The sequence below is a fragment of the Chelon labrosus genome, assembly GCF_963514085.1.
Source record: "Chelon labrosus genome assembly, chromosome: 3".
Taxonomy (NCBI): Eukaryota; Metazoa; Chordata; class Actinopteri; order Mugiliformes; family Mugilidae; genus Chelon; species Chelon labrosus.
The window spans coordinates 257,977-279,007 of NC_140339.1; the positions used below are offsets into that span (position 1 = coordinate 257,977).

At 46.6% G+C, this 21,031-nt stretch overlaps 1 protein-coding gene across 1 annotated transcript in view; it reads right to left on the reverse strand.

The window, feature by feature from the left end:
* The window catches only part of cngb1a (cyclic nucleotide gated channel subunit beta 1a), a gene marked incomplete at its 5' end in the record, with an annotated part of 45,950 nt that overhangs the window by 10,532 nt on the left and 14,387 nt on the right, over window positions 1-21,031 (reverse strand). The window contains 20 exons of the mRNA XM_084540864.1: window positions 305-451; window positions 867-985; window positions 7,442-7,525; window positions 7,603-7,700; window positions 8,569-8,728; window positions 8,890-9,031; window positions 9,827-9,949; window positions 11,018-11,082; window positions 11,158-11,244; window positions 11,519-11,569; window positions 11,658-11,866; window positions 12,216-12,455; window positions 12,841-12,989; window positions 13,071-13,172; window positions 13,424-13,544; window positions 14,271-14,307; window positions 14,441-14,573; window positions 18,295-18,405; window positions 18,668-18,709; window positions 19,965-20,102. Coding sequence (XP_084396990.1) covers window positions 305-451; window positions 867-985; window positions 7,442-7,525; window positions 7,603-7,700; window positions 8,569-8,728; window positions 8,890-9,031; window positions 9,827-9,949; window positions 11,018-11,082; window positions 11,158-11,244; window positions 11,519-11,569; window positions 11,658-11,866; window positions 12,216-12,455; window positions 12,841-12,989; window positions 13,071-13,172; window positions 13,424-13,544; window positions 14,271-14,307; window positions 14,441-14,573; window positions 18,295-18,405; window positions 18,668-18,709; window positions 19,965-20,102 — 2,358 coding nt within the window. The remainder of the gene's footprint in view (window positions 1-304; window positions 452-866; window positions 986-7,441; window positions 7,526-7,602; window positions 7,701-8,568; window positions 8,729-8,889; window positions 9,032-9,826; window positions 9,950-11,017; window positions 11,083-11,157; window positions 11,245-11,518; window positions 11,570-11,657; window positions 11,867-12,215; window positions 12,456-12,840; window positions 12,990-13,070; window positions 13,173-13,423; window positions 13,545-14,270; window positions 14,308-14,440; window positions 14,574-18,294; window positions 18,406-18,667; window positions 18,710-19,964; window positions 20,103-21,031) is intronic.

Sequence of the window (21,031 nt, forward strand, 5' to 3'; positions counted from 1 at the left end):
ATAGATAAACTGATGGTTGAACATTATAGATTATAGATAAACTGATGGTTGATCCAGTATAGATTATAGATAAACTGGTGGTTGTTGTATAGATTATAGATAAACTGATGGTTGATCCAGTATAGATTATAGATAAACAGATGGTTGATCCAGTATAGATTATAGATAAACTGATGGTTGATCCTGTATAGATTATAGATAAACCGATGCTTGTTGTATAGATTATAGATAAACTGATGGTTGTTGTATAGATTATAGATAAACTGATGGTTGATATATAAAATGATGGATTATAGGTATTTACTTGGCCTTCTTGCGGAGCAGTTTCTGGGACTCAGGGTAGTGAACCAGGATCTCCGCCAGGTCTTTCTTATCCAGGATGAAGAGGTTGGCGAAGCCGTGTGCTTTCACGTTGGCTGTACGCCGGTTTCCTCCGCCTCCCGCCAGCAGGCTGACCAATCAGAGAGGAGCAGTGTTTGGTTGAGGTTCAGGAAAGATGGTGGTTTGATTAAATATAAATAAAAACACTGATTTAACATGGAGGTCTATGGTGGTGCTCTAGTGGACGTTAAGGGAACTGAAGGTTTAACACTTGATGTCATGCTGCAGACTTGTGCCTGACAGACACAGCAGAGGGTTTGCTCGGTTTTTAATAACAGGTTATAGTGTGATTTAATCTGAACATTGTTTTATACTAAAACAAACTAAAAGAACACATTAGTGTTTCAATAAACTGAACTACACCTGACATAACTGTATCTCATACAGCGCTTTAATTAGATTAACAGGATGAAAGGACAACAGCAAGACAGGAAGACAGGAAGACATGACGAAAGGACGACAGGAAGACAAGAAGGAGCTCGGACCTGATCTCTCCAAACACTGAGCCAGCTCTGATGGTGACGAACACTGTCTGCAGGTCAGGACCTCCCACCACCTGAACCTCACCCTGTTTGATGATGTACATCTCCCTGCCGATCTCACCCTGAAACAACACCCTCAGTCAGTGACAGGGTCAGAGGTCAGTGACAGGGTCAGAGGTCAGTGACAGGGTCAGAGGTCACTGACAGTGTTAGAGGTCAGTGACAGGATTAGAGGTCAGTGACAGGAACTGAGGTCAGTGACAGTGTTAGAGGTCAGTGACAGGATTAGAGGTCAGTGACAGGATTAGAGGTCAGTGACAGGGTCAGAGGTCAGTGACAGTGTTAGAGGTGAGTGACAGTGTTAGAGGTCAGTGACAGGATTAGAGGTCAGTGACAGGATTAGAGGTCAGTGACAGGAACTGAGGTCAGTGACAGTGTTAGAGGTCAGTGACAGGATTAGAGGTCAGTGACAGGAACTGAGGTCAGTGACAGGATTAGAGGTCAGTGACAGGATTAGAGGTCGGTGACAGGGTCAGAGGTCAGTGACAGGAACTGAGGTCAGTGACAGGATTAGAGGTCAGTGACAGGATTAGAGGTCGGTGACAGGGTCAGAGGTCAGTGACAGGAACTGAGGTCAGTGACAGGATCAGAGGTCAGTGACAGTGTTAGAGGTCAGTGACAGGATTAGAGGTCAGTGACAGGATTAGAGGTCGGTGACAGGGTCAGAGGTCAGTGACAGGAACTGAGGTCAGTGACAGGATTAGAGGTCAGTGACAGGATTAGAGGTCGGTGACAGGGTCAGAGGTCGGTGACAGGGTCAGAGGTCAGTGACAGGATTAGAGGTCAGTGACAGGATTAGAGGTCAGTGACAGGATTAGAGGTCAGTGACAGGGTCAGAGGTCAGTGACAGGAACTGAGGTCAGTGACAGGATTAGAGGTCAGTGACAGGGTCAGAGGTCAGTGACAGGAACTGAGGTCAGTGACAGGATTAGAGGTCAGTGACAGGAACTGAGGTCAGTGACAGGATTAGAGGTCAGTGACAGGGTCAGAGGTCAGTGACAGGAACTGAGGTCAGTGACAGGATTAGAGGTCAGTGACAGGAACTGAGGTCAGTGACAGGATTAGAGGTCAGTGACAGGAACTGAGGTCAGTGACAGGATTAGAGGTCAGTGACAGGATTAGAGGTCAGTGACAGTGTTAGAGGTCAGCGACAGGAACTGAGGTCAGTGACAGGATTAGAGGTCAGTGACAGGGTCAGAGGTCAGTGACAGTGTTAGAGGTGAGTGACAGTGTTAGAGGTCAGTGACAGGATTAGAGGTCAGTGACAGGATTAGAGGTCAGTGACAGGAACTGAGGTCAGTGACAGTGTTAGAGGTCAGTGACAGGATTAGAGGTCAGTGACAGGAACTGAGGTCAGTGACAGGATTAGAGGTCAGTGACAGGATTAGAGGTCGGTGACAGGGTCAGAGGTCAGTGACAGGAACTGAGGTCAGTGACAGGATTAGAGGTCAGTGACAGGATTAGAGGTCGGTGACAGGGTCAGAGGTCAGTGACAGGAACTGAGGTCAGTGACAGGATTAGAGGTCAGTGACAGGATCAGAGGTCAGTGACAGTGTTAGAGGTCAGTGACAGGATTAGAGGTCAGTGACAGGAACTGAGGTCAGTGACAGGATTAGAGGTCAGTGACAGGGTCAGAGGTCAGTGACAGGAACTGAGGTCAGTGACAGGATTAGAGGTCAGTGACAGGATTAGAGGTCGGTGACAGGGTCAGAGGTCGGTGACAGGGTCAGAGGTCAGTGACAGGATTAGAGGTCAGTGACAGGATTAGAGGTCAGTGACAGGATTAGAGGTCAGTGACAGGGTCAGAGGTCAGTGACAGGAACTGAGGTCAGTGACAGGATTAGAGGTCAGTGACAGGGTCAGAGGTCAGTGACAGGAACTGAGGTCAGTGACAGGATTAGAGGTCAGTGACAGGGTCAGAGGTCAGTGACAGGATTAGAGGTCAGTGACAGGATTAGAGGTCAGTGACAGGAACTGAGGTCAGTGACAGGATTAGAGGTCAGTGACAGGATTAGAGGTCGGTGACAGGGTCAGAGGTCAGTGACAGGATTAGAGGTCGGTGACAGGGTCAGAGGTCAGTGACAGGAACTGAGGTCAGTGACAGGATTAGAGGTCAGTGACAGGATTAGAGGTCGGTGACAGGGTCAGAGGTCGGTGACAGGATTAGAGGTCAGTGACAGGATTAGAGGTCAGTGACAGGATTAGAGGTCAGTGACAGGGTCAGAGGTCAGTGACAGGAACTGAGGTCAGTGACAGGATTAGAGGTCAGTGACAGGGTCAGAGGTCAGTGACAGGAACTGAGGTCAGTGACAGGATTAGAGGTCAGTGACAGGATTAGAGGTCAGTGACAGGAACTGAGGTCAGTGACAGGATTAGAGGTCAGTGACAGGAACTGAGGTCAGTGACAGGATTAGAGGTCAGTGACAGGGTCAGAGGTCAGTGACAGGAACTGAGGTCAGTGACAGGATTAGAGGTCAGTGACAGGAACTGAGGTCAGTGACAGGATTAGAGGTCAGTGACAGGGTCAGAGGTCAGTGACAGGAACTGAGGTCAGTGACAGGATTAGAGGTCAGTGACAGGAACTGAGGTCAGTGACAGGATTAGAGGTCAGTGACAGGAACTGAGGTCAGTGACAGGATTAGAGGTCAGTGACAGGATTAGAGGTCAGTGACAGTGTTAGAGGTCAGCGACAGGAACTGAGGTCAGTGACAGGATTAGAGGTCAGTGACAGGGTCAGAGGTCAGCGACAGGAACTGAGGTCAGTGACAGGATTAGAGGTCAGTGACAGGGTCAGAGGTCAGTGACAGGATTAGAGGTCAGTGACAGGATTAGAGGTCAGTGACAGGGTCAGAGGTCAGTGACAGGATTAGAGGTCAGTGACAGGGTCAGAGGTCAGTGACAGGATTAGAGGTCAGTGACAGGAACTGAGGTCAGTGACAGTGTTAGAGGTCAGTGACAGGATTAGAGGTCAGTGACAGGAACTGAGGTCAGTGACAGGATTAGAGGTCAGTGACAGGATTAGAGGTCGGTGACAGGGTCAGAGGTCAGTGACAGGAACTGAGGTCAGTGACAGGATTAGAGGTCAGTGACAGGATTAGAGGTCGGTGACAGGGTCAGAGGTCAGTGACAGGAACTGAGGTCAGTGACAGGGTCAGAGGTCAGTGACAGGGTCAGAGGTCAGTGACAGGGTCAGAGGTCACTGACAGTGTTAGAGGTCAGTGACAGGATTAGAGGTCAGTGACAGGAACTGAGGTCAGTGACAGTGTTAGAGGTCAGTGACAGGATTAGAGGTCAGTGACAGGATTAGAGGTCGGTGACAGGGTCAGAGGTCGGTGACAGGGTCAGAGGTCAGTGACAGGAACTGAGGTCGGTGACAGGATTAGAGGTCAGTGACAGGATTAGAGGTCAGTGACAGGGTCAGAGGTCAGTGACAGGATTAGAGGTCAGTGACAGGATTAGAGGTCAGTGACAGGGTCAGAGGTCAGTGACAGGAACTGAGGTCAGTGACAGGATTAGAGGTCAGTGACAGGAACTGAGGTCAGTGACAGGATTAGAGGTCAGTGACAGGAACTGAGGTCAGTGACAGGATTAGAGGTCAGCGACAGGAACTGAGGTCAGTGACAGGATTAGAGGTCAGTGACAGGGTCAGAGGTCAGCGACAGGAACTGAGGTCAGTGACAGGATTAGAGGTCAGTGACAGGATTAGAGGTCAGTGACAGGGTCAGAGGTCAGTGACAGGATTAGAGGTCAGTGACAGGGTCAGAGGTCAGTGACAGGATTAGAGGTCAGTGACAGGAACTGAGGTCAGTGACAGTGTTAGAGGTCAGTGACAGGATTAGAGGTCAGTGACAGGATTAGAGGTCAGTGACAGGATTAGAGGTCGGTGACAGGGTCAGAGGTCAGTGACAGGAACTGAGGTCAGTGACAGGATTAGAGGTCAGTGACAGGATTAGAGGTCGGTGACAGGGTCAGAGGTCAGTGACAGGAACTGAGGTCAGTGACAGGGTCAGAGGTCAGTGACAGGGTCAGAGGTCAGTGACAGGGTCAGAGGTCACTGACAGTGTTAGAGGTCAGTGACAGGATTAGAGGTCAGTGACAGGAACTGAGGTCAGTGACAGTGTTAGAGGTCAGTGACAGGATTAGAGGTCAGTGACAGGATTAGAGGTCGGTGACAGGGTCAGAGGTCGGTGACAGGGTCAGAGGTCAGTGACAGGAACTGAGGTCGGTGACAGGATTAGAGGTCAGTGACAGGATTAGAGGTCAGTGACAGGGTCAGAGGTCAGTGACAGGATTAGAGGTCAGTGACAGGATTAGAGGTCAGTGACAGGGTCAGAGGTCAGTGACAGGAACTGAGGTCAGTGACAGGATTAGAGGTCAGTGACAGGAACTGAGGTCAGTGACAGGATTAGAGGTCAGTGACAGGAACTGAGGTCAGTGACAGGATTAGAGGTCAGCGACAGGAACTGAGGTCAGTGACAGGATTAGAGGTCAGTGACAGGGTCAGAGGTCAGTGACAGGAACTGAGGTCAGTGACAGGATTAGAGGTCAGTGACAGGAACTGAGGTCAGTGACAGTGTTAGAGGTCAGCGACAGGAACTGAGGTCAGTGACAGGATTAGAGGTCAGTGACAGGGTCAGAGGTCAGTGACAGGATTAGAGGTCAGTGACAGGATTAGAGGTCAGTGACAGGGTCAGAGGTCAGTGACAGGATTAGAGGTCAGTGACAGGGTCAGAGGTCAGTGACAGGATTAGAGGTCAGTGACAGGATTAGAGGTCAGTGACAGGGTCAGAGGTCAGTGACAGGATTAGAGGTCAGTGACAGGGTCAGAGGTCAGTGACAGGATTAGAGGTCAGTGACAGGATTAGAGGTCAGTGACAGGATTAGAGGTCGGTGACAGGGTCAGAGGTCGGTGACAGGGTCAGAGGTCAGTGACAGGAACTGAGGTCGGTGACAGGATTAGAGGTCAGTGACAGGATTAGAGGTCAGTGACAGGATTAGAGGTCAGTGACAGGGTCAGAGGTCAGTGACAGGAACTGAGGTCAGTGACAGGATTAGAGGTCAGTGACAGGGTCAGAGGTCAGTGACAGGAACTGAGGTCAGTGACAGGATTAGAGGTCAGTGACAGGAACTGAGGTCAGTGACAGGATTAGAGGTCAGTGACAGGGTCAGAGGTCAGTGACAGGAACTGAGGTCAGTGACAGGATTAGAGGTCAGTGACAGGAACTGAGGTCAGTGACAGGGTCAGAGGTCAGTGACAGGAACTGAGGTCAGTGACAGGATTAGAGGTCAGTGACAGGATTAGAGGTCAGTGACAGGATTAGAGGTCAGTGACAGGGTCAGAGGTCAGTGACAGGATTAGAGGTCAGTGACAGGGTCAGAGGTCAGTGACAGGATTAGAGGTCAGTGACAGGAACTGAGGTCAGTGACAGGAACTGAGGTCAGTGACAGTGTTAGAGGTCAGTGACAGGATTAGAGGTCAGTGACAGGAACTGAGGTCAGTGACAGGATTAGAGGTCAGTGACAGGATTAGAGGTCGGTGACAGGGTCAGAGGTCAGTGACAGGAACTGAGGTCAGTGACAGGATTAGAGGTCAGTGACAGGATTAGAGGTCGGTGACAGGGTCAGAGGTCAGTGACAGGAACTGAGGTCAGTGACAGGATTAGAGGTCAGTGACAGTGTTAGAGGTCAGTGACAGGATTAGAGGTCAGTGACAGGGTCAGAGGTCAGTGACAGGATTAGAGGTCAGTGACAGGATTAGAGGTCGGTGACAGGGTCAGAGGTCAGTGACAGGAACTGAGGTCAGTGACAGGATTAGAGGTCAGTGACAGGATTAGAGGTCGGTGACAGGGTCAGAGGTCGGTGACAGGGTCAGAGGTCAGTGACAGGAACTGAGGTCGGTGACAGGATTAGAGGTCAGTGACAGGATTAGAGGTCAGTGACAGGGTCAGAGGTCAGTGACAGGATTAGAGGTCAGTGACAGGATTAGAGGTCAGTGACAGGGTCAGAGGTCAGTGACAGGAACTGAGGTCAGTGACAGGATTAGAGGTCAGCGACAGGAACTGAGGTCAGTGACAGGATTAGAGGTCAGTGACAGGGTTAGAGGTCAGCGACAGGAACTGAGGTCAGTGACAGGATTAGAGGTCAGTGACAGGATTAGAGGTCAGTGACAGGGTCAGAGGTCAGTGACAGGAACTGAGGTCAGTGACAGGATTAGAGGTCAGTGACAGGAACTGAGGTCAGTGACAGTGTTAGAGGTCAGCGACAGGAACTGAGGTCAGTGACAGGATTAGAGGTCAGTGACAGGGTCAGAGGTCAGCGACAGGAACTGAGGTCAGTGACAGGATTAGAGGTCAGTGACAGGGTCAGAGGTCAGTGACAGGATTAGAGGTCAGTGACAGGATTAGAGGTCAGTGACAGGGTCAGAGGTCAGTGACAGGATTAGAGGTCAGTGACAGGGTCAGAGGTCAGTGACAGGATTAAAGGTCAGTGACAGGGTCAACCCTCAGGTAAGTCCTCACCTTTTTGCAGACAAAGTCTCCAGGAAGGTAGACGACAGACTTGAGCCTGGTCAACATGTCGAACACCATCTGTCTGTCACAGCCCTGAGACACAAACACATTTATTTAGTTTGATCAGTTTCATCCTTTCAGAATAAAAGTCTCCAGCGTCTGAGTCTGACCTGGAACAGAGCAACTTTACTGACGATGGCATAGTTGACGTCCACAGCGATGTCCAGCCTCATCTTAGTAGGAAGCTGCACCAGGAGCTCCTGCTCATCTGCAGAGACATCACAGATCAGACTATGAATGCACCACGAGACGTTCAGGGTCCATACAGTAGATATATAAATCACATCTTTCTGTTGACCCTCAGTGGAAGAACATCAGCCAAACTCCACAGCTCTACCAGAGTCTAGTATTAAACCAATAAGTGGGAGAAGAAGAGTAGAGGCTGTGGTGGTAACCATGGTAACCTTTACTAAACATCATCTTTCCATCCTCCAGTTTCCAGGAGGGACAGAAACATGGAGGTAGAAAAACAAGATGAACCAAGATGGAATCCATGTGGACAGAGACCATGCAGACGTGGAGACATCTTGGTCGTCGTCTAAGACTCTACACATTCAGGACTGGAGGAGGACATGGAGGAGGACATAGTGGAGGAGGACATGGAGGAGGACATGGAGGAGGAGAACATGGAGGAGGAGGACGTGGAGGAGGACATGAAGGAGGAGGACATGGAGGAGGAGGACGTAGAGGAGAACATGGAGCGGGAGGACGTGGAGGAGGACATGGAGGAGGAGGACGTGGAGGAGGACATGAAGGAGGAGGACATGGAGGAGGAGGACGTAGAGGAGGACATGGAGAAGGAGGACATGGAGCGGGAGGACATGGAGCAGGAGGACGTGGAGGAGGAGGAGGAGGAGGACATACTACTTCTTCTTCTGTTCTATTTCCAGTAGATGTGATGCTCCTCTTCATCAGAATCTCTTTTAACGTTGTGATGTAAACACATGTATTTATTTGGTCTCTATGGAAACAGTTCACCTCTGACCCCAGTCACTGATAAGGATGGAGAAACATTAAGCCAAGCTTTTTTGTCTCTTGGACAGACACATTTTACCTGTTCACTAGCCGGTTCTTACCCAGCATGCCTTGGCTCTTCCAGGTGTAGTCATACCAGGTCTTGATGCGGTTCTGGACCTCGCTGGGGATGTTGTAGGAGTTCATGTACTTGACAGTGCTATCCATACAGGCCCGGTAGTAGTTCTCACCAGCAGTGGCTGCTCCGACCACGTCCCTCATCTATCAAAACCAGGATCATATTAAAGCCAGAGGAAGGATCTGATTCTGATTCTGATTCTGGGTGTGGGTCTGGGTCTGGTCTGGTCCTGGGTCTGGTCTGGGTCTGGGTCTGGGTTAGTCAAAGGGAACCAGAACCCCGGACATGTTGCTGGCCGACTGACCTGACCAATCATGATGGAGAAAGCGAAGACACCAACGAAGTAGTTGATGAGTTGGAAGCAGATCTCAAAGACTGTGGTGGGGTCTGGAAGTCCTCCGATGGTGATCAGCGTCTTCACAGCGAAGTAGTAACAGCGGATGTAACTGTGGGACAACAAAACTATTAATCTGTTCTAATCCAGAGATAATGAAACTATTAATCTGTTCTAATCCAGAGATAATAAAACTATTAATCTGTTCTAATCCGGAGATAATCTGTTCTAATCCAGAGATAATAAAACTATTAATCTGCTCTATTCCAGAGATAATAAAACTATTAATCTGTTCTAATCCAGAGATAATAAAACTATTAATCTGTTCTAATCCGGAGATAATGAAACTATTAATCTGCTCTAATCCAGAGATAATAAAACTATAAAACTATTGATCTGCTCTAATCTAAAAACAGGGAGAACTAGAATCAAGCTACATAATAATAACAACAACAATGATAATAATAATAATAATAATCTTTGTTACTTTTCAGATCAACATTAAAAGTGTTTACAAAAATTTAAAATCGGATTTAAAACATACCGGTACAACTAAACATCAACTAAACCTGGAACTGATCCTGAGTCTCACTACACTGATGGAAACACTTCTGAACACATGGACTCTGATTTGACCTTTGAACTTGTAATCCTAGAGGTGCACCTCACTGATATGTAATATTGGCTCATTTCAGTCTAATATTTGTGTCTCGTGTGTTTGATTTGGGTCTTTGTCAACTTTCAGGACTTGTGTGAAAATTTTTGACTCATTTTTATTATATTGTCTTATATTTGCTAAAGTCTTCTTTTCCTTATTGATTATAGTAAAAATCATTTCTCCTTTGCTGTATCTCTTTTAGTAGCCGTAGTAACAGGATGTAATAACAGAGATGACGGAGGTTCTTACGCGTTGCCTTTTCCATTGTAGACCCACTTGGTGGATCCCAGTCCTTCATAGTCGGAGCCCCAGTAGAAGAGGCAGGCGTTGATGTGCAGAGAGTAGAGCAGGTAGGTGGAGGTCCGGATCACCCTGATTCACCACAAACACCACAACAATAGTAACAGGACAAAGACAATCATATGTGGAGTTCCTCAAGGAGCTTATCTGGAGCTGTTACTTTGGTTAAACTACTATTTTAATCACATACACTGGGTCCTTTGGAGGAGTTATTACCAGCCGGAATATAAATATATAGAAATAGAACACTCTGATCTCATGAGGGCAGATTTTCATCTTATTGTTTTTTTATCTTGTCATGCTGTTGTTTTTACATCAAAGACATCAACTGCAATTCTTCAATAAAGTGTGTGCCTGTTCCTGATTTGTCCACCAGGTGTCGCTCTGTTTTAGTCAGAGTTCTGGACAGAACACTGAGACCAGAACCAAACAGCTGATGTTTTGTAAAAGAAAAGTTAAACATTTTCATCTTGTTTCCACAAGCGAGTTTCTAGGAGTGCTACTTGGGTGTTCCTCTGTTATATTGTATTCCTTTGGTGCTCTTCAGCGTGGAGATCAAAAAATGTTTCCCAAATAAATTAATTCTGAGGCACTCACAAGGAATATAAATTAAAAAGCCTTTATTTAAACTTGGCTATCCATTAAAAATGCCAACATGTTTCGGCCTCTGTGGCCTTCTTCTGGGCAAATTCAAAAGCATTTTGAATTTGCCCAGAAGAACAATTTTCATCTTGTTCTTCTTTGCTCTACCATAGAGGGAAACATCTGGAGTTATTTATATGTTATTATGTTTATTTATATGTGAAATGTCAGACCTCGAGACTGAAGAAGTCTTTTTTTTCCCACTGCCATCAGACTCCTCAACAGCTGACAGGGGTCTACAATCATGGACTAACTGGTCACTTTTTCAGTTCATTGCTTACATTCTCATTTGTATTATACGTATGTGTTATATTCTATTTCTATAGTTTTTTATAATGTATATATTACAAAAGAAGAATTTCATTGTACAGGGAAACATGTTTCTACACTGAGCACATGACAATACACTCTTTGAATCCTGAATCCCCTCATCTTGAGTTTAAAAGCTGTTGTTATGGACATGAAGGAACATTTTAAAAGAATCTGAAGAAGACACACCTGTAGATGTAGGCTTTCTTCATCACAGCCTCCATCCTGTCGTTGAACTCAAAGAAAGCCATGTACTGAGAGACAGAAACAACCGTTTATTCTAAAAACTGGGCCAGAGACACATGAACGAAGCTCAGAAACCTCCTGACCTTCAGCAGACGAGGGAACCTCAGCAGAGAGTTCACTCCAGTGAAATAGTAAAAGATCTCCAAGGGAAACAGAGTGATGACGTCCATCTGGGAAACAAACAGAAAACCCTCTGATCAGAGAAACTCTAACATAATCTGAACATCTGATCTCCATCTGACTCACGATCCATGTTTTAACACATGGTTTTCTTAGACTGAACAGATTTAATGATGCTAGTTAAAATTTGACTGTATCTTCATTCTTCAGACGTTTAATGAGCCGCCCTTATAAGACCGTCATTAATGTTAATGAATACATGAATCAACACTTCCAGCTACATTATATTCTGTATAAAAGCTGTTGATTGATCGATGTTCTCACCTTGAATCTCTCAGTGGACATGTAATTCTCTCTCATGTCCTTTTTATCACACTGGAAAATAGACGTTCACGTTAAAGACGAGTTAAACTTAAAGAGATCAAATCAAGAAGTGCTTTGATTTATTCTTTATTCTGCTCACCACGATGTCTCCTCCACGGACGAACTGCAGTCTGGGCTGGAAGACCAGGATGTCAGTGATGTAGATCAGGTCACAGGTGTAGTCGGTCAGCAGCCATAGGTGGATGTTCTCTGGGGTTTGGTAAGGGAACGCCCAGCGGACCGGGATCAACCACACATTCCAGTTCCAAGCCGCCACAACGACGAAGAGCCAGATTACATAGATCAGGTCTGAGAAGGGGGCAGAGGTCAACATGGCCATCAGACAGCGTGATCTTCTTTATGTGCTCAAGTTTCTGATGATTAATAAAATGTTGATCTTTAGTCTCAGACTTTGTCAGATTATTTATTTCTCTGATGAAAACCTGAGACTCATCAACATCTCCTCTACTCAGTCCAAAACATTTTAGCAACATCTTTCCAAAAAGAAAATCAGTCAGATTAGAGTTTTAATCCTGAGTCAATGAGTCAAGCATTTGTCATGAACGGAGAAATAAACTCAGATCTCATCAGAGCCCCTTGGAGACATCTATGAGTTTATTTGTCAACATCCTGAATGTGAGACGGCTGATCAGCTGACCGGTGAAGGGGTCGATGCTGGAAGGGAAGCGGTACTCCAGGATGCCTCGCAGCCAGTCCGGCATCGGGGGAAGTTTGAACGGTTTGGGGATTTTGACGGGCTGACCCAGGAGTTCAAACTGGAACAATGTCTCCTCCTCCTCTTCTTCTTCTTCTGCTGCTGCTTTTGTTGTGTCATCCTTCTTCTCCTCTCCTGGGGGAGGTGGGGGAGGAGGAGGAGGAGGTGGAGCCTTGGTCGGAGCTGCAGAGATAAGATCATAATTATTTTGATGGACGTGGTCTGATGACTGATTATTTGTTGGACAGTTTGTGAACCACGTTAAAACCAGCAGGTTAATGTGAACAGGTTCCTCCAGGTCCAGATCCAGGTGAGTATCAGGTCATTACCAGACTCTAGTCATGTGACCTTCAGGTGATAAAAACCTAAACTCCCCACCAGTCATTTAGAGCTGAACACTTGGAGGAAACGTCTTCTAGTCCAGACGTCGTTGTCTCATCTGGTTCTTTAATCTATATCATGACCTGATTAACCTCCACAGACTTTCTGCCTTTTTTACTTAAAGAGTAAAGTGAATCATCCAGAAAACAGAGACATGTCGACCTGACGAGGACAGAGACAGACGTACAGGCTGACGGACTTTCCTCCTCTGACTCGTCCGGGTCCACCAGTCGGTCTTTTTGCCGTTCTGTCCGACCTCTGAAAAGCCTGACGAGCTCGCTCAGGCGATCTTGGACCACGACGCTGCCAACGCTGGCTGCAGACAGAGGACGTATCCTGCAGGACGACAGAGAGGTTAGGGCGGGGAGGACACGGAGGACATGGAGGAAGCTCACGCCGTGTCTTTGTGTCTCTCACTCGTCGTCTGCAGTCAGATGGTCTCCCTGATTGGACCAGGTCTTTGGACCGACTCCCAGCAGTTCCTCATCCTCCTCGTCTGCAGACACGTCACCTGCATGACTGAAGACATGAAGAAGAATAGATGAAAGCTGATCTTCATGGATCTGAGTACAGGGAACATTTATTAAATGTGGAATAGATCAGCCAGTAAACTCCAGGCTGGTGTTGTTTTCAGCGAAACAGAATCATTCAGTGACTAATGAATCTGTCAGAGATGCTGCTCAATTGTTTTTTATTTGGTGGATTTCCTCATGTCTGATTTTATCAGTGCCCCCCTCAGGCCTGTGAGCTGCAGCATGCATGTCTGGTACCTGGTCTTTGGGGTCAACAGAGCGATGGACCTTGGTTCTGGAGTTGTGATAATCTGGGGGATGTTCAGGGCTTTTCTCTGCCCCACCTCCTGATCCATGTCCTCCACCGTCAGCAGCGGAGCTTCACACAACAAGAAAGAAAACTGTTGGAGGTGATGTCTTCCTGCATCTGAGCGAGTCTCTATAATCTGCTGCTGGACGCCGACGTCTACAGTTTGATGCTCTTTAACCAAAACTAAGACATGATTAGTTTTCTTTGTCTAAACAGATCAAATATCCACCTCCAAGATCAAGTGACGAGCAGCCGGCTGGCAGCTGGTGGTGAAGCAAAGCTGCAAAGCTTGATGGGAGTGATGTTGAGGAGGATGTGGGAGATGTCAGCATGAGTTTTGTTTGGCACTTCTGAGGGTTGATCTACAGGAGGTGTCTAGGGGTGTTTTCTAGGGCTCTGGGGTTAAGGCTGCTGAGGATGCTGGGAGTTGGACTGAAGGCTTCTGAAGCGGCTGAAGATGGTCGGGCAGCAGTCAAGCCCCTGCTGGGTCAGCTGGGCGAGCTCTGGAGGCGGCGCCGGCATGAACAGCGTGGGAGGGGTGAGGTAATGATCATGCATCAGTTTCCTGCAGCTCTCCAGACAGTCAGCAGCGCCAGGGAATCGAAGCAGAAAGCTCTTTATCGGAGAACAAATGTGGAGAACTGGGTAGAGAAACATCGACATGAGAACAAGGTCCTACCAGTAAGAAGTGAAACAGGACAAAGAAACAAACTCATTTCTAAAACAACAGCAGGAAAATAAATGAACCCTAAAATAAAAACCAAAGCAACAAATCTTTAGTTTTTCAGCTCTCACCTCCACATCCACCTTCTTCTTCTGCAGCTGCTCGGGTCTGAGAAAAAGAACAAAGAAAAACTGAATTACACATCTTCAAACAGTAACTCAACAGTACAGTAAGTCTGATCATTTGTCAGAGTAGCACTGGGTAGATAATTAACTGAAGCTTTAGATTTAATGTGTTTTACCTGATCCCCGGAGGACAAGGCCTCTGCAGGTTGTTGAGTGTCTGGACTCGCCAGGTCTCTCCTCCCTGACACCGTTGAAGGAGTGACTTCAGGTTTTCCTTCATCTTCAGCCAGACAGACATCCACCAGACACCTGGTGAGGGAGGACAGGTGTCACAACAGACCAACCATGAGTCCATAACCAGGGGCAGCTGCTGTGGGGTGGGGTGGGTTAGCCCTCGTGCTACCTTTGGGGTCTCTGGGACCTCAAGCAAATGGACAGACAGAGAGAGAGAGATTATGCAAGAGGGTAGCACGAGGGTTAAGGAGGTTAAACTCAACCAAAAAAGTCCAAATAAATCATGAATATCTCCAGGACTACCAGGTCCATGTTCATGACCCTGGTCTCTGTGAACAGAATGGATTCCCAGTCCCAGTGTCAGTAATGCTACTATGTCTGATTAATTAGTGATAGATTTAAACTGGGCGTTTATTATTGGAACATGCCTCCTACCTCCTTGTGTCTTGTGATTGGGTCTTTCTCCTATTCCAGTTCAGTTAAGCTTTATTTATACTTTTAAAAGGAAGAAACCAGGACCAGGACCAGGGCCTGAACCAGATCATATGGAGGAAACATTGGCTTAAGGCCGATCAGGTAGAAACCTCAAAGACAGTTTCTCTAAATGCAGATTTTTCAGGAACAAACATGTTGGTTAAAATGACCATGAGACAGGATGTGATCCAATAACTAGACCCTGACCTACCTTTTGACATTTGTCCTGAATCACAGAAGAACAGTTTGCAAAAAATAACCCCAAAAATAACAACAACAACAACAACAACAACAACAACAACAACAACAACAACAACAACAACAACACAGGATAGAGTGAAATAATGAATCACCAGGAAGTGTTTCAGAAGCAGCCCTGGTTCAGGATCATGGACATATATAGTGAATTATTTATTTAATGGAGGTGACCTAAATACCCAAATTTGGGTTAGGGGTTAGGGTTAGTGTTGAATGCGATTATTCATCTAGTAATTTATCAACAGAGATCAACTTGCTTTGTCTTGGAATTAGTCCAGGTTTTATGGATGTCCTCATCAGATCAGTTCTTCTGTAGACATTTATTTTAGTCTGCCATGAACCAAAACTACGTCCCTTTAGCATCAAGACGTCTTCTTCCACTGTTTTAATAGCGTCAGAAGAAGAAGAAACAGAAAAATAATAATAAGAAAAAGAATCCAGTGTGTATCCATGTGTGCTGTCTAAATGGAGGTCGTCCTCTGTTAGTCAGTGACTAGTGTAGTGTGGATGTGTGGTGAGGTGGTAGTAGTTGATGATCTAAACAGAATCCATGGAGTCCACTCAGTCAAAGGCTGCACCCAAACAACAACAACAAACACTGAACGTTTAAAAGAAGAGAAAAGTTTCCTGGAGACAGCGTCAAGGAGAAACATCTTCCAGAGAGGGTTAGGGAGTTTATGGCAGCGTTGGATGACCAGAACATTTCTGGAGTAGAGAACACAAGGTACCAGCTACCCTCTCCACACTACATTAACTTTGACTGAAAGATTTATTGGACTGAATCCAGTCCACTCTAGGAGAAGACAAGGAAGACAAGGACAGACTTTAGGAAGCTACAGGAGACCAACTCTAGGAGAAGACAAGGAAGACAAGGACAGACTTTAGGAAGACACAGGAGACCAACTCTAGGAGAAGACAAGGAAGACAAGGACAGACTTTAGGAAGCTACAGGAGACCAACTCTAGGAGAAGACAAGGAAGACAAGGACAGACTTTAGGAAGACACAGGAGACCAACTCTAGGAGAAGACAAGGAGGACAAGGACAGACTTTAGGAAGCTACAGGAGACCAACTCTAGGAGAAGACAAGGAAGACAAGGACAGACTTTAGGAAGCTACAGGAGACCAACTCTAGGAGAAGACAAGGAAGACAAGGACAGACTTTAGGAAGACACAGGAGACCAACTCTAGGAGAAGACAAGGAAGACAAGGACAGACTTTAGGAAGCTACAGGAGACCAACTCTAGGAGAAGACAAGGAAGACAAGGACAGACTTTAGGAAGCTACAGGAGACCAACTCTAGGAGAAGACAAGGAAGACAAGGACAGACTTTAGGAAGCTACAGGAGACCAACTCTAGGAGAAGACAAGGAAGACAAGGACAGACTTTAGGAAGCTACAGGAGACCAACTCTAGGAGAAGACAAGGAAGACAAGGACAGACTTTAGGAAGACACAGGAGACCAACTCTAGGAGAAGACAAGGAAGACAAGGACAGAGTTTAGGAAGCTACAGGAGACCAACTCTAGGAGAAGACAAGGAAGACAAGGACAGACTTTAGGAAGACACAGGAGACCAACTCTAGGAGAAGACAAGGAAGACAAGGACAGACTTTAGGACGACACAGGAGACCACCTCTAGGAGAAGACAAGGGAGACAAGGACAGACTTTAGGATGCTACAGGAGACCAACTCTAGGAGAAGACAAGGAAGACAAGGACAGACTCTAGGAAGACACAGGAGACCAACTCTAGGACATTTAGGACCAGATCAGAACATCTAAAACCAGGTTTTAATGACGACCTGGTAGCAGCAGGTACCAGGGGCCTCATGTACAAAGACTTGCGTGGATTTCCTTCTAAAACGTGGCGCACGTTCAGATCTAGAAGCATTTTTCCTTTGTACATTTCAATGGAGCGTACCCGACCCCTCCCTGTCCACGCCCCCTTTTAAATATGCAAATTATATTAAATTGACCCTCCACCTGAGATTCCCCTCTCTGCATGATCAGAAAATGAAAACATAAGAATGAGTAAGACGGGAAAAAGAAGAACTTCACAGAAAGAGAACTGGAGACGCTACTCACTGGAGTGGAGACAAACATGTCCTCTTTGACAGCTGTCCTCCACTGGAGTGGAGACAAACATGTCCTCTTTGACAGCTGTCCTCCACTGGAGTGGAGACAGACATGTCCTCTTTGACAGCTGTCCTCCACTGGAGTGGAGACAGACATGTCCTCTTTGACAGCTGTCCTCCACTGGAGTGGAGACAAACATGTCCTCTTTGACAGCTGTCCTCCACTGGAGTGGAGACAGACATGTCCTCTTTGACAGCTGTCCTCCACTGGAGTGGAGACAAACATGTCCGCTTTGACAGCTGTCCTCCACTGGAGTGGAGACAAACATGTCCTCTTTGACAGCTGTCCTCCACGTCCCACCATGTTGGTTAATGAAGCATCACATCTGATCTGATCATTGATGAATGAACATGTTTCATCATGTGATGGTTCTTTTATATCAATGTGTGTCCAGTCCATAGCTCTGATACATTCAGAGAACCGGCTCTTTAATGTTGACCTGTCCAGATGCATTGTGGGTATTTGATACACCTGGCTGACATGAGGATAACTCCGCCCCACACGGCTGGCATGGCTCTGCTCAGGGTCGACCGGTCGGACTAATAGTTTTCACATTGATGACAGTTTCCCAGCATCACCTCTAAGTGTCTCCAGAGGACCAACAGCTGTAGAAGCCAGCGTACGCCAGACATGACGTTGGTGAAGTAACGGACAAGTTCACGGACATTTCACTCTTGATACATCGGAACTTTTCCGTGAGCGAGTACGTACGGAACGTTTTTGTACCCACGCAACCTTCGTACATGAGGCCCCAGGTCAGTAAGACAGCACAACTTGGTACTAAAAAGCTCTGAAGAAGTCAAAGCATAGATGAGGTGAAGGTACCAAAGCCAAAGCTCTCACTGCACAGGAAGTATGAAAACAACATATACTGATGTCTCATATGGAGCTGACTGAGCTCTATCCGTCCATCCTATTCAACTTTAACTTACACATGAGTTTTTTTCTCTTCCTCAACAGTGCTCTTGTTATTATCCTCTGCTACTTTATTCTCCTCAGGATTGTCTGTGCTGTCGTCACTGTCCTCCTGCAGGTTTAGCAACCTGAATGTGTGCAGCAAATAACAAACAAGATGGAGAGTCTGCGTCAGAAACATCAGCTCATCCAGTCAGAAAGCTTCAGCTGCTACAGAGTCTGGAGCTTCATCACTTTCTCTTGCTTGCACATTTATTCCAAATGAAAGTAAAACAAGGTGAAGTGTTGCTCCACTATGTTCTGTATCGCTTCAGTTAGCATAGAGCTGCAGCAGCGTTAGCATCAGAGGCGAAGGCAGAAACAGGTTTGTGTTTGATTTCATGGACTTACTCTGGTTCATCCTCGTTCTCCTCCTCCAGGATGTTGGGCAGTCTGTCGACAACAAACGGTAGAGACTGACTTGAATGGAGTTTAAGATTCAACGTGAACTTGTGACTTTGGGAGATTCAAAGTGTTTGTCCATCTTAGACTCAGGCCTCATTCAGATCTGGATCCTCATGTACAAAGACTTGCGTGGGTTTCCTTCTAAAACATGGCACACGCTCAGATCGAGAAGCACATTTCCTTTGTACATCCCAATTGAGCACACATGTTGTACCCGACCCCTCCCTGTCCATGCCCCCTTTTAAATATGCTAATTATATTTAAATTGACCCTCCACCTGAGATTCCCCTCTCTGCATGATCAGAAAATGGAAACATAAGAATGAGGAGGACAGGAAAAAAGAACTTCACAGAAAGAGAACTGGAGACGCTACTCACTGGAGTGGAGACAAACATGTCCTCTTTGACAGCCGTCCTCCACTGGAGTGGAGACAAACATGTCCTCTTTGACAGCTGTCCTCCACGCGCCTCTACTCGTTCATGGAAAAATTCAGATGTATCAAGAGAAATCCATGAACTTGTCCGTTCCTTCACCAACGTCATGTCTGGCGTACGCTGGCTTCTACAGCTGTTGATCCTTAGGGGACACTTAGAGGTGATGCTGGGAAACTGTCATCAATGTGAATGTCAGGTGCAGGTCGATTTAAATATAATTTGCATATTTAAAAGGGGGCGTGGACAGGGAGGGGTCGGGTACAACATGTGCGCTCAATTGGGATGTAGCACATGTTTGGGTGCAGCCTTTGGATCTGAGCGTGCGCCATGTTTTAGAAGGAAATCCACGCAAGTCTTCGTACATGAGGCCCCTGATGTCTTTATCTCCTTCATCACAGATGTTTGTTTCTCAGCAGAGACCTGGTTCCTCTGAGGATGAAGCTTCAGGGTTCAGGTCTAATCTGAGTCTTTGTCTCTAAAATCAATCAGATCTTAACATGTGAGAGTCTTTCCATCTGGTTCCAACATCTGGATCATGTCTCCAAGTCAACAAGCAGCTGTTGATGGTTCTGATCCAGCGGTAGGTAGAGATCCATTAGAGACAGCAGCTGGTACAATATTCTACTGACCACATGATGGCGCTGCTGATTTACAGACACACACACTGAGATCAGATCTGGAGACGGATTTAAACGTCAGGTGTGAACTGAGTATTTTTATTGAACTGAGTATCATTCCAGAACCAGGTCTGAGTAGTATTATGGATCCAGGGTATTTCTGATCATGCATCATGTTTTTATTTGACTTACTGCTCGCTGGACTCTGGCAGTGTTTCTATGACGATCTTAGCCGAATGCTCCACCTCCAGCAGTCGGACGGCCTCCTCTGCTGCCTTCCTGGCCATCTCCTCGGCCACACGGGCCTCCTCCAGACGCTCCTGCTGCAGCCTGAAACAAGGAGGATGACACGTTATTAGAGAACTGATTAAATCTGATTAACATCACTGCAACTGTCAACTCAGTTTATCGATTCCAGATCAGTCCTCTGTGGATAACAGTTGTCCTGCACGGTTTTATTATCTGTCAAAACACAAACGTGTTGAACGATGAATGAGTCCTAGCCATAGATAATAAATCAGTACAGGGCAGACAGGGTTCAGTTACTGCTGTTTAACATCACTGATGTGATGTGAACATGTCCGACCCAGACACAACTAAAGATCCCTGAAGATGAGTTTCACCCTGGAACCTTAACACCATCACAACGTAGTTTATGTTAATTGAGACGTGTCCTTCTTTCTTCGCTTTCCTCTCTCGCATCCTCCACTTTCTTTTCTCTGGCACAGAGCTCTTGTCCTCTAATATCCTATCTACTACTAGTCATGCAATTCTGTGCTATTACTATGTAGAATGTTTACTGCTGTGTGTGTGTGTGTGTTTGTGTGTGTGTATGTGTGTGTGTGTGTGTGTGTGTGTGTGTGTCCCACCCCCCTTCCCCCTCTTCCCCCCTCTTCTTGTGAGTATCTCTGGCCTGGAGTGGTGTGTTTCCTGTGGAGCTCTATACTACATCTGTTGTCGTGGTCTCATCAGCCTGCCCAGTCTTCATGGAATCCTGCAGTTATCCACTCCTACCTGAATGAACAATTCTCCAACCTGCCTATGATTCCTCTTACATTTTCAAACTGTCATGTAACATCATCAGTTTGTATCATAAGATTCCACATGTACGCTTTAGTCAGATATGTGTATCTATGACAGATGGATGTTTATCTTGCTGTTCTCTTCTCTCTTTCTTCTGTCTGTACCCGGCTGGCCTTAGGCAGATGGGTTCCTCCATATGAGCTGGGTTCTGCTCGAGGTTTCTTCCTGTTAAAAGG